Source organism: Herpailurus yagouaroundi, unplaced genomic scaffold (genome assembly GCF_014898765.1).
Source record: "Herpailurus yagouaroundi ecotype Mexico unplaced genomic scaffold, PumYag 28, whole genome shotgun sequence".
In the NCBI taxonomy this organism is placed as follows: domain Eukaryota; kingdom Metazoa; phylum Chordata; class Mammalia; order Carnivora; family Felidae; genus Herpailurus; species Herpailurus yagouaroundi.
Window position 1 is genome coordinate 24,457,089 of NW_024412376.1, and position 11,950 is coordinate 24,469,038.

General features: G+C 41.4%; 1 protein-coding gene across 2 annotated transcripts in view; it reads right to left on the reverse strand.

Annotated features, from left to right (window-relative positions):
- Positions 1 to 11,875, reverse strand: part of TLL1 (tolloid like 1) — a 216,892-nt gene extending 205,017 nt beyond the window's left edge. Inside the window, exon 1 of one of the 2 annotated variants that reach the window (XM_040471047.1) lies at positions 11,273 to 11,875. In XM_040471047.1, the coding sequence (XP_040326981.1) occupies positions 11,273 to 11,441 (169 nt within the window). In that variant the 5' untranslated portion in view covers positions 11,442 to 11,875. The remainder of the gene's footprint in view (positions 1 to 11,272) is intronic. The other variant, XM_040471053.1, reaches the window with a different exon arrangement.
- Between the last annotated feature and the right edge of the window lie 75 nt (positions 11,876 to 11,950).

Consider the following 11,950-nt stretch of genomic DNA (forward strand, 5'->3'; position numbering starts at 1 on the left):
TTTTCTGCTCATCTGCAGTGCAATCATCTCTTCTATGAAACAAATAGAGCAACACTCGATTCTAGTGGTGATGTGAGACTAACAAGTTCTGAAACGCACATAGATGCTGCTCACATACCTGGTCGCTGTTTGGGCAGATGTTTTGCTGATGGACTGAGGTTGGAAAAGAGGAATCGGAAATTATTCATAAATGCTTTCAAAGATAATTCTGGCAAAATTCAAGTCAGGGAACTGCACAGCCCTATTGCAGCTGCAATCTGTTAGTTGCCATGATTTGGCTGGAGCCATGAGAAACCTGAGGTCTTCATAAAAGTGCCTGCTGGAGAGGTGTAAACATCTTCCCTTTCCTCTCAATGAACAGTATAGGCCGTTGGTCCCACAACTTCCTGGTATCACTTCAAAGGAGATCTTACTTCTCATGTCAGAGACACCAGGGTGCAGAGAGCTTTGTAGCTCAGACAGACTTAGGGATTCCTAACCTCAGGGACTAGGTCCCAGAAAATCAAGGGACATCCCCAAGGTTACATACGAATACAACAGCAAAGTCCGCAGTGGAAATTATATTTCTTACTACCAATTCAGTTTGTTTTCCAACTGCCATACCACTACCCACACAGAATTATTTAAAGAAAACAAAATTTATATTTCCTTTTCAAAACCACAGGAGAACACTGCAAGTAAAAACACTAGACTCTTTTTTTTTCATTTATCATCTATTTTTGCTTTGCCTGGACCTGTAAGCAAAGAGTCAACCATGTATACTAAGATGTATTTAAGGATAAGGATACTGCGTAAAGGACAGAAATGTACTCTAGCAGATAATGTAGGAAAAGATGACAAAAAGAAGTTGAAATTTCTAAATCAAGCTATCTGAGAAAAACAAACGGAAATCATATTATCAATACAGACTTCTTCCAAATAACTGCACAATTATTAGTTACATCCCATCCCAGTCCACTGCCAAATAACAAAGCTTGCAAAGTACTTGCTTAGAAGTTTTCATAGCTCTACCTTTCACTCTTCATATATCATGAGTAAAGAAAATTCGAGGAAAAAATTATAAGAATATATTTCTTGATTGTCACCATTTATAATAGCATCCATTTTCAAATACTAAATTGAAATAATTTTAGCATATAGTTATGCGATTAGTATATAAGCAACTATTAACACATTAGCTGTATATTATCTACTTTTAGGTATTCTCTACCTAAAAGTGGTAAAGTTAAGGCTGCACCAGGTCAGGGATTGTATCATATTTCATCTTCTGGAATTCCAAGGATAAATCCATGTTTCATCCACAGTAAGTGTTCAATAAAGGTTTGATGAATTTATGAATATTTGCAGTTTAGAGCCATGTGCTTACACTTAGCTCTGTGTAAACACAGGATTATGAGTACGTAAACTCTTCAACTTAATCCAGATGGCAAATATAATGTGTACCAGAAATTGCTGAAAGACTATATAGCCAAGATTCTATTTACATATTATGAATGGGAATTGAAAACTGTCACTATATTTTGGGTCTATTAAGCATTTGAGCAAATAGTCAAACCTTGCCTGTTACCTTTCCAAACCTCCCTTATTTTTCTACTGGGGATTTAACCTCTCAACTGTAAAATATGAAGAACTTGAGATATGAATGCATTTTTGTATATGACAAGAAAAAAGAACTTTATCTACAAATGTTTTTATAAAGAACACCTTCCCACCAATAAGTAGCTGCAATTAAAAAAAAATCCTCTACCTCCTATATATTTATGGCACTATGAGTAAAAATTATACAGTGTTTACTCTGTTGCAGACAGAGTGATTTTTACTTCACATTCATTTAGTTCTTATAACAACACCGTGAGGGTCATAACGTCGTCTCCATTTTATAGATGAGAAAACTGAAGCATAAAAGGTATTGCCAAAAGCCACACACAGTTCCCATATGTGTGGGCTGGTATTAGAAGTCATGTCCTTCTTATTCCAGAGCCCAAATTTTTAATAGCAGCACTATTCTGTCTCCTTAAAATCTTAAAAAATAGTAATAATAATTTTTGAAGCCAATCCCAATTTTCAAAAATACACCTATCTGAGAAAGAGAGAGAGAGGTAGAAGGAGGAGGAAGAGGAGGAGTAGGAGGAGACGAGGAGGGGGAGGAGGAAAGGAAGAATGAAGCATCATGACAACACATGGAATCCAGAGTTCTGGATTCAAATTCTGATTCTATCACAGAGCAACATATGATAAGTTACCTTAAAACCCTAAGCTATAGGTACTATGCAATACAGAAATAAGATATGTTATAGGATACTTTTTATGATGCATACAGTTTTGTACATGAAGCCCCATTCTACCATGACATACACTAGAAATCTGGTCTTATTGTAAACTTTTTAATCTTGGACACAATGGAAGTATATCCTATAATCAATATCTTTTTTCTGTCTTTACTCTTGGACACTAGTTCACCCAGCAAATCTCACAAATCTCTTTCCCCACAGAAACATAAGGCAACCTGATTTAAGTCATTATTTCCATTACCCATTCCAGATGGAAAATCCTAATTTTTCCTCCCCTGGTCACTGCCTGCAGGCCACACTTCCCAGGTCCACATATATACTATTTCTTCCCCTGGGACTAAAAAATATATATAAAAGAAAAACTTCCCCTTGGTTCTTAGGTTTAGAAAAGAAGGAAACAGAAAAGGGAAGCCTGTTTCACCAGATTTTGTTCTTACCCATTTGTCAGAGAAAAAATACAGGCAGGAACTCTTCCTTCTAGAACACATGATAATTTGCTAAAAGTAGCATGTTTTCTTCAAAGAAATTGTAACTTAGTAAATATTACATAAAGTATATATTTTGAACAGGCCAGACTTCCTAGTCTTAGGAAACCACACTGGAGTTCCAAGAAGTTTAGTTAACCCTATGATCCCCCAAAGCTTTGGAGCTTTTGACCTTAGGGCTTTCAGACAAGTTAGGATTGAAAAGATAAAGTTACTTAAGAGCCTTCTCACAGCATATTTGTTTTCTCAAAGGCATTCACGCATCATTTACATACATACTGTACACAATAAACCACTTTCCTGAATCACCTGCATTTGAAAGGAAGTTCTTCACACTCTTTATGGGCTCATAATCATGCATTCAATGAATACTCAGACAGCAAATCCAAAGTGTGAAACAATTTAACGAGTTACCACACAAAATGTCAGAGCCTGTGCCAAGAACCAGACACTAATTACGACGAATTCTGCTCAAATCCAATTCAGCCTCTGCCTTCACTGACATGAGAAGCCTGCTGTCACAATTAAATACTTGGGACAATGGGCAGCAGTGTCTCCCTGACACTATTTAGCGCTCAAATATTTCTCTAACACTATTAAAATTAATCGTATGCATTTTGTATCCGTCCCGTACATAATTGGACATTTAGTTTACAACTCTCCACACTTAGAGAACACTCTTTTGATAGGGACTAGGGTCTCCCCTGTATTCCATGCAATTGAAAGTATTGGCCTTACTCTGACAATATATGGGTTATAAAAGCCAGAATGCTAAAGACAAAATGTATTCTCACTACAGAAAACCACTTGCCAAAAGGGATAGAGGCCCAGGGCACAAATACCATCACTTCAACTGCCAGTCTTAATACATATGTACTGGCTGAGGAGCCACTACAGGGGATTAAAAAAAAAAAAAAAAAAAAAAAAAAAGGCATCTGAAATACAGAACCCAGGTTCAGGTTCAAATTCTCACCACTCAGTAAGTATCATGACAGGCCCACCACTGAATCTTTCTGAGTCTGTTTCTTCATTTGTCCAAAAGAGGTAACAATAATATTAATTGATGGCGATATGGTGAAGATAGAAGACTATGTAAAACATTTAATGTGAAAAGATGAACTATGTTATTTTGACATGACTAACAAAGGCAATTCCTAGACAGTGAGGTCCAAAAACTCATTCTCTAAGAAAGGTCTCCATGTGCCTGTTTTCTGGTTATACACGATGTTCTTCCCGGGGATATTTTAAAGGTTTAATTAACTTCCAGAATTTGAGTACAAAACACAAACTATCCTAAACCTTCACCTCTAGGTATCTGCGGTCAGAGAACTCAGCCCTGAGGAATAGAGCACCATCCTTTCAGTATGACTGGTCCACTGAAATGGTGCCAAGTGGGTTCCCAATGCTGCACAAGAGCAGAGATGATCTTAATAAGCACTTCAAATCTACTCATGGCCAAAGAAGAGAGCTCAAAAATGCTGAGATCAGCTACTAGGCCCAGGGCCATTCAAGGAGTCCCTGTGGTACACAATCCACGTGCTAACAGTTTAACACAGATGAGAAATGTAAAGAATGAAGAAACTATTCTACCCTCCTACACATCCACCTACGCTCCCCCAACACACAAATTAAATGTCATCAATAGGAAGTTCAACAACACAGGGAAGATATCAACTGTCGATAGTAAATACACGCTTTGTGACTGCATCCCCATACAACTCCCTTGATTTGTAAAATGGTGTAGTGTGTCAAAAACTGTTGAAATATATATTTTTTTAAACATCAAGGTAAATGCTTTGAGTATTTACACAACATTGGCTTTTGTTTGAGAAAAATAATATATCTGGAAGCACTTCTGACCTTCTAATGTATGGTTTCAACATTTTAGAACTATTATCGTTCAAGAAAGTTTTGTGTTTTTTTTCTAATATGGTCTAGAGCAAATAGTTTAGCTCAAACTATAAATGTAAATTGCAAGAGAAGAGCTGAGTAAGACAAATGTCTCCTTGGTTCACTTTCTGGATTTCAATTAACACCTAATTTACAATACTTCTTAATACAAATATATAGTTGAGCTCTTTAAAACAGCTTGACAGGATTAGCCCACGTTTTGTAAAGAGCTGATAAAACAAGCATTCCATTAGCCAACCCACAGTGTCTCAAAATCTAATAGTCAATATCCCATTTTCAGGGCTGACAATGGCAAGAACTAAATAAATAAGCAAGGGATTCCCTCCCTTCTGCTCTCTGGGAAAGAACATATTCTATGCAATTCATTCCATAACTTTAAGGCTATAAATTGTTTTTAATGTTCCTCCCTAAGCATCATTACTCAATAGATAACTAAAGGAAATAAACCACTAAAGCCATACTGCTAAATCATTCTACTATATCCAGGGTTGGGGAGAGGACTCTTAACTCCCTCATTTAGGAAGGATAAGTCCAGGATTAATTTCAGATCTTGGAATATGAAAACTGTAAGAGGCCTCAAAATTCCCTCAGTTGAGGATATCCTACAGGCCCAGAAACCTTGCCAGGCACCTGAGCCTCAGCCTGGCCCAGGCCTAGCTATGGGCTCCAGATGCTGCAGGGGGCTTTCTTACAGTTCAGGGGAGCAGTACGGCCCCCTCCCCCCATCTCCCCAGACACCAGATGGTCCCAGCAGGATGTGCAAGGCCTCATTTTAAATGGATTATTCACCTCTATCTTTTCCAAGCATTCTTAGAAAAGCTTAGGGCAGTCCTAATTTTAAATATTTAAGTAGATGGGTCTAAGGTACTATTAAAAACAATAGATAATATTCTAAAAAGAAAAACAATAATGATGGTAAATCACTAGCACTCAATACTATCTACCTGAGTTCTAGAAAAATTGAGAGGCTAACCTCTGTCCAGTACACTCACTGTTGAAGAGGCCAAAGGGATCATTAATGTGACTAATATTCTTAAGGTTTACAAAGAATATGATGGTAACTACAGGCAAGTAAGAATAAATGTTAAGTAAGGGAGAGTTGCTAAGATGCACAAAAATAGGATTCTTACATACATAATGGGGGAAGACAATATGGTTTCTGTAGAAGAAACTATACATGGCATACATCAGGCCTTCATAGAAAAATGAGCCATCATGATGGCAAGAGGAAAAGTAGGGAATTATGTGCTAACTTTCTCAAAAAGCCTTTGCTAGATGGGCTCTTAGGCACGTCTAACTGTTCCACCATAGACTCAGGAGGCCTCAACAGAGAAGGGAGGACTCAAACAGCACCTGCTGACTTAGAAATCATAAAGACTCCATTAATTATTACCTGAACTGCCTCAGAGAGGGGATTCCAGCTAGATTTTGAACTTGTAAATGATACCACCTTCTTCAGGGATCAAAAACTGGGAAGACACCAGGAGACGATATGTAAATCAACAAAAAGGAGTTTCAAAGCCAGCTTCCTCTTTGGGGATATATTTAAGAAAAAAATAGTCCACCTAATTCATACCTAGTGACAGTAACTGCCATTTATGGGCCAAAAATGGATGTGAACCCTCACGACAAGGGCTAAAGAATTACTATTGTAAATGATGAACAGAATTCAAGTGTATAGAATATAATGTCTATCCATCCCTTTTGCAAAAACTGTACTCTGGCCACTTCTGAGTTGGCACCAGAAGCAGGAGAAGGAAAAAAAAAAAAAAAAAAAAGAACAAAGCAAGATCTGAGGAATGAAAACTGAAAGAGAAGAGGCTGGTTAAGGGAAGCCACTCTACGAAATGCATTTTTAACATGAGGGTTTGGCAACCTAGAGAGGTGCTGACCAAGAAATATATGCCTCAATATTTAATACTATGATAGAATAAAGTAGACACCGCGTTGGACATCAAATTCTAAAACCTCATACCTAAGAGGCTGGCAATGAAGCTAGAAAGTACAGCACTGAGGACCAAAAGAAAGAAGATCTTTACCAAGAAATTATGAATTTATGAAAATTATCCCATGAAGAATTGATGAAGAATTAGTACACCAGAACCCTGGGACATTAATTGCAAAGAAAAGCGGAAAGGAGAATCCTTTAGGATGCCAAAAGCCTATTTCTATGTAAACAGGCTTGTATATGCCACTCTAAAGGCAAATTTAACCTTGCAAGTCACTGACCTTTAATCTTGTTTGGATTTTTTCCAAGCAAAGGAGTCATTTACTGAGGAGATTCAAAGTAGAAAGTCTTTTTTTTCAGGGTGTTCACACTTGTCCAAGAGGATAAGGACAAATCTTCTAGACAAACATTTTATGTCATCGATCTCCTCCGCCTCTACCCATCACTCACAATAGAAATTCTTCAATCCCCCTTCTTACCTCTTGTATTTCGATTGCCTGAGCTTTCCAGATACCCCCTTAAGTACAAACAGAGAAAGAAAGGAGGAAGGCAGGGAATACAGAGTTTATCAGGTTTCTGTTTTTCCAGGGAACCTCTAGACAAATCTGAGAGTTTAACTTGCACGCTGAATTTGCCCAGGCTCTTCATAGATATTAATACTCAGATTAACACCTACTGGAACAGTTCCACACTGAAACAAGGGAATGTTCTGGAATGGAATGGAACAGTACAACACTGAAACAGTCTCTGTTCTGGAATGACTTCCTGCAGCATCAGCTTCCTGGTGTCCCTCAGGAACCTTCTGAACTAGAGAGAGTAGGATTGCAAACTCAGAGGACTACATACTACGCTGAAGAAAGACAGTCAGATACTCCTTTGAATTATCTGCTTCTTTGTGATTATCTACAAAGAGAGAAAGATTAATTACCTACATTCTGTCCTAACAGATTTGGCTATATAAATATACATGAAGCTGTGCTGTACTAACTTAACCTACTTTTGCTTATACCCAAATGTCTAAGTGAAAGTTCAATTAAATTAACCTGAGGCTTCCTTTCTGTCCCATGAACTTGAAATTAGAGTTCTCATGGATATACAAATTATACCATTTCACAAATGTATTAAGAATGGCACAATTTTAATGTTATATTTATATTTCTTCTTGAGTCACATTACTGGTTAAAATAGAAGTTTGTAGATGAGGAATGAAGATCAACATTTATACTCTACAGATATCGAGATGGAATTAAGAACTTTAGCTAGATACCAACAGTGGTAATCTATCTCCCTGTGATAAACATTAAAAATCAGCTATGACCTCTGACCTCAAAGACTTTATAAGATGAAACTATGTTCTTAGTCATTTCATACTTACCAGATATGAAAGTAACTGCACTTTTATTAGTCTAGACTCTAGGTAAACCCAGACAAATTTCTATTGTTTGCATTTCAAGGAAGACCTCCAAAAGGCCAGCTAAGAATGCAGTGTTATTGTCTGTCTATCTGTCTATATGCATGCAGGTTTTGCAGCCAGGAGACTTCAAATCAAGTTCTGGATAATCTTAACAAGCATTTGACCTCATGGAGCATCTGTTTTCCTATCTGTGTAATGGGAAGATTCACAAATTCCACCCATTTGGGCTGTTGTGTTGAACTGAAAATTATGGTTTCATTAGTCATTATGACATCAAGCCACTGTATAGTCTGAGGAAAATTAGGACCCTTGTTAGAGAAGGACACTTTATTTCATGGCCCACGTCCTCCACTCTGCTCTTAGAAAGGGCAGACAAAGGTATCCCAGAATCTGGAGAGCACCTTCCGTGCTTTTGTGTGGCCTTTTTCACATATCTGTCCTCATCTTTCTTATTTTAGTGACCTTTTTTTGACTCTTGTTTGGGATTTCAATGTACTATTTAATTTTTTTCCTGTTATTACAACTTTTACTTGTCTTATATAGTGCCAAAAGAGAGGCCAAGGGAAAAACAAAAAGGATTTTGCCACTCTTTAGCCAAGATGGTAAATTAAAGCCTTCATGTCACTGAATTTTAAAAGGTAGGGTTGATCATTTAAAAAGTGATGGCAGGGGCCCCTGGGGGGCTCAGTTGGTTAAGCATCCTACTTGGGCTCAGGTCATGATCTCATGGTTCATGGGTTCGAGCCCTGCATGGGGGCTCTGTGTTGACAAGTCAGAACCTGGAGCCTGCTTGGGATTCTGTGTCTCCTTCTCTCTCTGCCCCTCCCCCCCTCTCCCCCCCCCCTTCCCTTCCTGCCTCCCTCTCAAAAACAAAAAACCATTAAAAAATTTTTTTAAGTGATCTCAGATTTTGGACATACTTCTCAGCCTACCACTGGTGCCATTCTTCTCTCTCTTTCATGATACATACACAACATACACATACACACAGGTATGCCTCTTGTACTCAAAGATAGGGAAGAAATAAGATTAGAGTAATAACCCATTCAAAGTTGTTTTCATTGTTTTATCTTCAACAGCTATGCTCAACAATAAACCAATATTAAAGGAAAAAACAAAATAAACGCTCTTAGAATTTTTTTCCTTACTCTAGATGTTTATTTACTGAGGATAATAAATATTTATCCTTGAGTCATATTTCAATACACATGGTGCAACCATTTAAATTTCAAAATTGAAAACAGTCTTAAGTAGAAAACCAAAAACAAAACAAAACAAAAAAACCAGTATGTTCGCCGAATCTTATTCTGCACAATTTCTAACATAAGTCTAAAAACAACATAATTTCTGAAAATAGTACTAATTTTTGACACTTCTTATATTCATATTTGAAGTCAATGATTTTCAAAGACATAAACTTTTACTTGAATCTGTATGGAAAACAATATTTATTGTCCTGAAATCAAGCCCATGATACATATGCCCTGGTTTTTTCATATTAATAGCTGGTTGAATTTTTCACACAAGAGAGCATCAGAATAGATGTTTCCCTAGACAACCTTTAGAAACACTTCATTTCTACCTTATGTAAAACAAGAAAGTACACAATTTTCACCCAGCTGTAAACATGACTCAAAACTAATTTCCCAATAAAAAGTGTGCTTTGGGGAGTTGTTACAGTACTGAATTCTGGTTGTCCAGTCGCTAGTCACCCATCCTGGCAGAATGATGTCTCCTTCTCCAAACCACCAGGGAAGGCCCAAGAAACTTCTGGCGGGACAGACTTAGTGTTAAAGGTGTCAGGAGGAAACTTACAAACCAAATGGAATCAAATGAGAATTCAAAGCTCCAGACTGACAAGTGTCTACGAAGCTACTCCAAGTTTTGAACAACTATCTTCAGTAAGAGGGCACCAAGGAAGATCTGATAACGCGCACACAGCACACATTCGCTCCTTGTCAGAGCAATGTGTCATCAACGGTACAAAGCAACAAGGGAATTTCCAGCATTTTCTTTCACTGTGTGCATTTCTCCTTCCTTCAGGACCAAGAAAGGCTGAATAAGGTTTACCTAGCTATGAAAAGGGAAGAAGTCGCAGTCACATACCGACCAAGCCCGCACAGAATCCGGAGAGGCAGACACACTTTTGGCACTTTGCCCACTCCCTTCCTCTCTGCTTCGCCAAGGCCCACACCTCTAGAGATGGGACAGAACGTGCTTACAAACAACCCTACCGAGTCGGCCCCAACACCCCTCGTAACCTTCCTTCCGAAGTTGGTCGTGAGTCCACCACACTGAATTCTGGTCACCCCAACCTCCGCTGCGCAGGGCCAGGGACCTGGCGCCTCCGGAGACCCCGGGACGCTGCGCTCACGTGGTCACCGGCCGCGGCACGTGCGAATCCGACCTGAGGCAGCGGGAGCTAAGCTCCGCCCTGAGCGGGAGGAGGACCCGCAGAGGCGCAGGACGCGTTGGGGGGAGAGGGGAAGATCCCGGCGCGCTTGGGGACCCGCGAGGGGAAGCTGAGCTTCAGGCAGCGCAGGTCAAACTGCGGTTCCCAGGGGGCGTACACAGGAAGGAAGGCGCAAGTTTGAATGGGGTAACAACTTGGACAGTTTTTTTAAGGTTTATTTTAAATGGGCAAATGCATTCGAATTCTATCTAGCATGAGAGCTTCCAAGGTCGTCCCACAATCCCCTTTTCGCCCGGATCCCACACTTGAAATCCCTGGCAAAAGAGGGAAGCAAAGGTGTCCCGAGGTAGCAATCCCACCCCCACCCATATTTGGGGGAACTCGAACCAGCTGGGTCTCGGGCGAGCACCGGGGAACCGCACCCTGGAACAAAGAGGAGGTGAAGTCCCCTCCAGATACATATAGCCCGCTGAGTGTTGGTATTTAAAACCCACGGCCAGCCAGCTGTGTGTAAGTCTTGTTTCGTTTTGCTGGGGGAGGGGAAGGGAATCCGAACTCTGGACGTTTTTCCCAAACTGGGAGATGGGAGCTTGGCGTTCGATCCCACTAGCACAGAACTCCAGTCAACTCGGGCCACGGCGACTGCCACTTGGGGGGTGGGGAGGGGAAGGAAAGGAGGGCAAGAGAAGGAGGGACGGCGGAGGGGCTGGCGAGAGAGGGAAGGAAACAGGTGAGCTCCCACCGCCACCCCTCGGAAATCCAGCGCGACGGACCCCGCGCGCCACCGTCCCGACCTGGAGAGGCACTTACCGGCTTTACAAGGGTCCTTGTAATCTATCGTGTCCGTTTTATCCTCTTCGTTCCCATCAAAAGTGTAATCATAGTCGAGGCCAGCGCAGACCCAAAGCTCCCCGTACAAAACAATCCCCGAGGCCACCAGCAACACGAGCATCCTCGGGGGAAGCGTTTCCAACCCCATCCTCCTCCCCTGGAGGAAAAGGAAGGGACGGGACCGGGAGGTGAGGCGTCCGCGGTCCGCGCTGATGTGCGGTGCGAGGGGAACCGGTGCTCCTCTCCCCACCGGGAGGCTCCTCGGCGACACTGGGGCGTTCAGGTGTCCGAAGACATACGGATGCCGTCGGGACAGGAGAGAGGGCGAGAACTGCCTGTTACCCCCAGTCGCAGGGAGAAGTTGGCTAGGGGCCCGCGGGTGGGCGGAGGGCAGGTAAGGAGCTCGGCTCCCGGAGACGGGGAGGGGCAGCTGCGGGCAAACTCGGCTCTCGCGGAGCGGGCGCTCGCAGCCTGCCAGGTCGTCCTTCTGGCGGCCGAACTTCCCGCGGCCGCGGCTGGGCGAGCGGCGCCCCGCGGGCTCAGCAGCCACCGGAGCTCGGGCTCCAGCGCCGCGCCCCCGCCGCTGCCAGGACCCGGCGGTCGAGCACAAGCACCACCTGGCAGGCTGCGAGCGCCCGCTCCGCGAGAGCCGAGTTT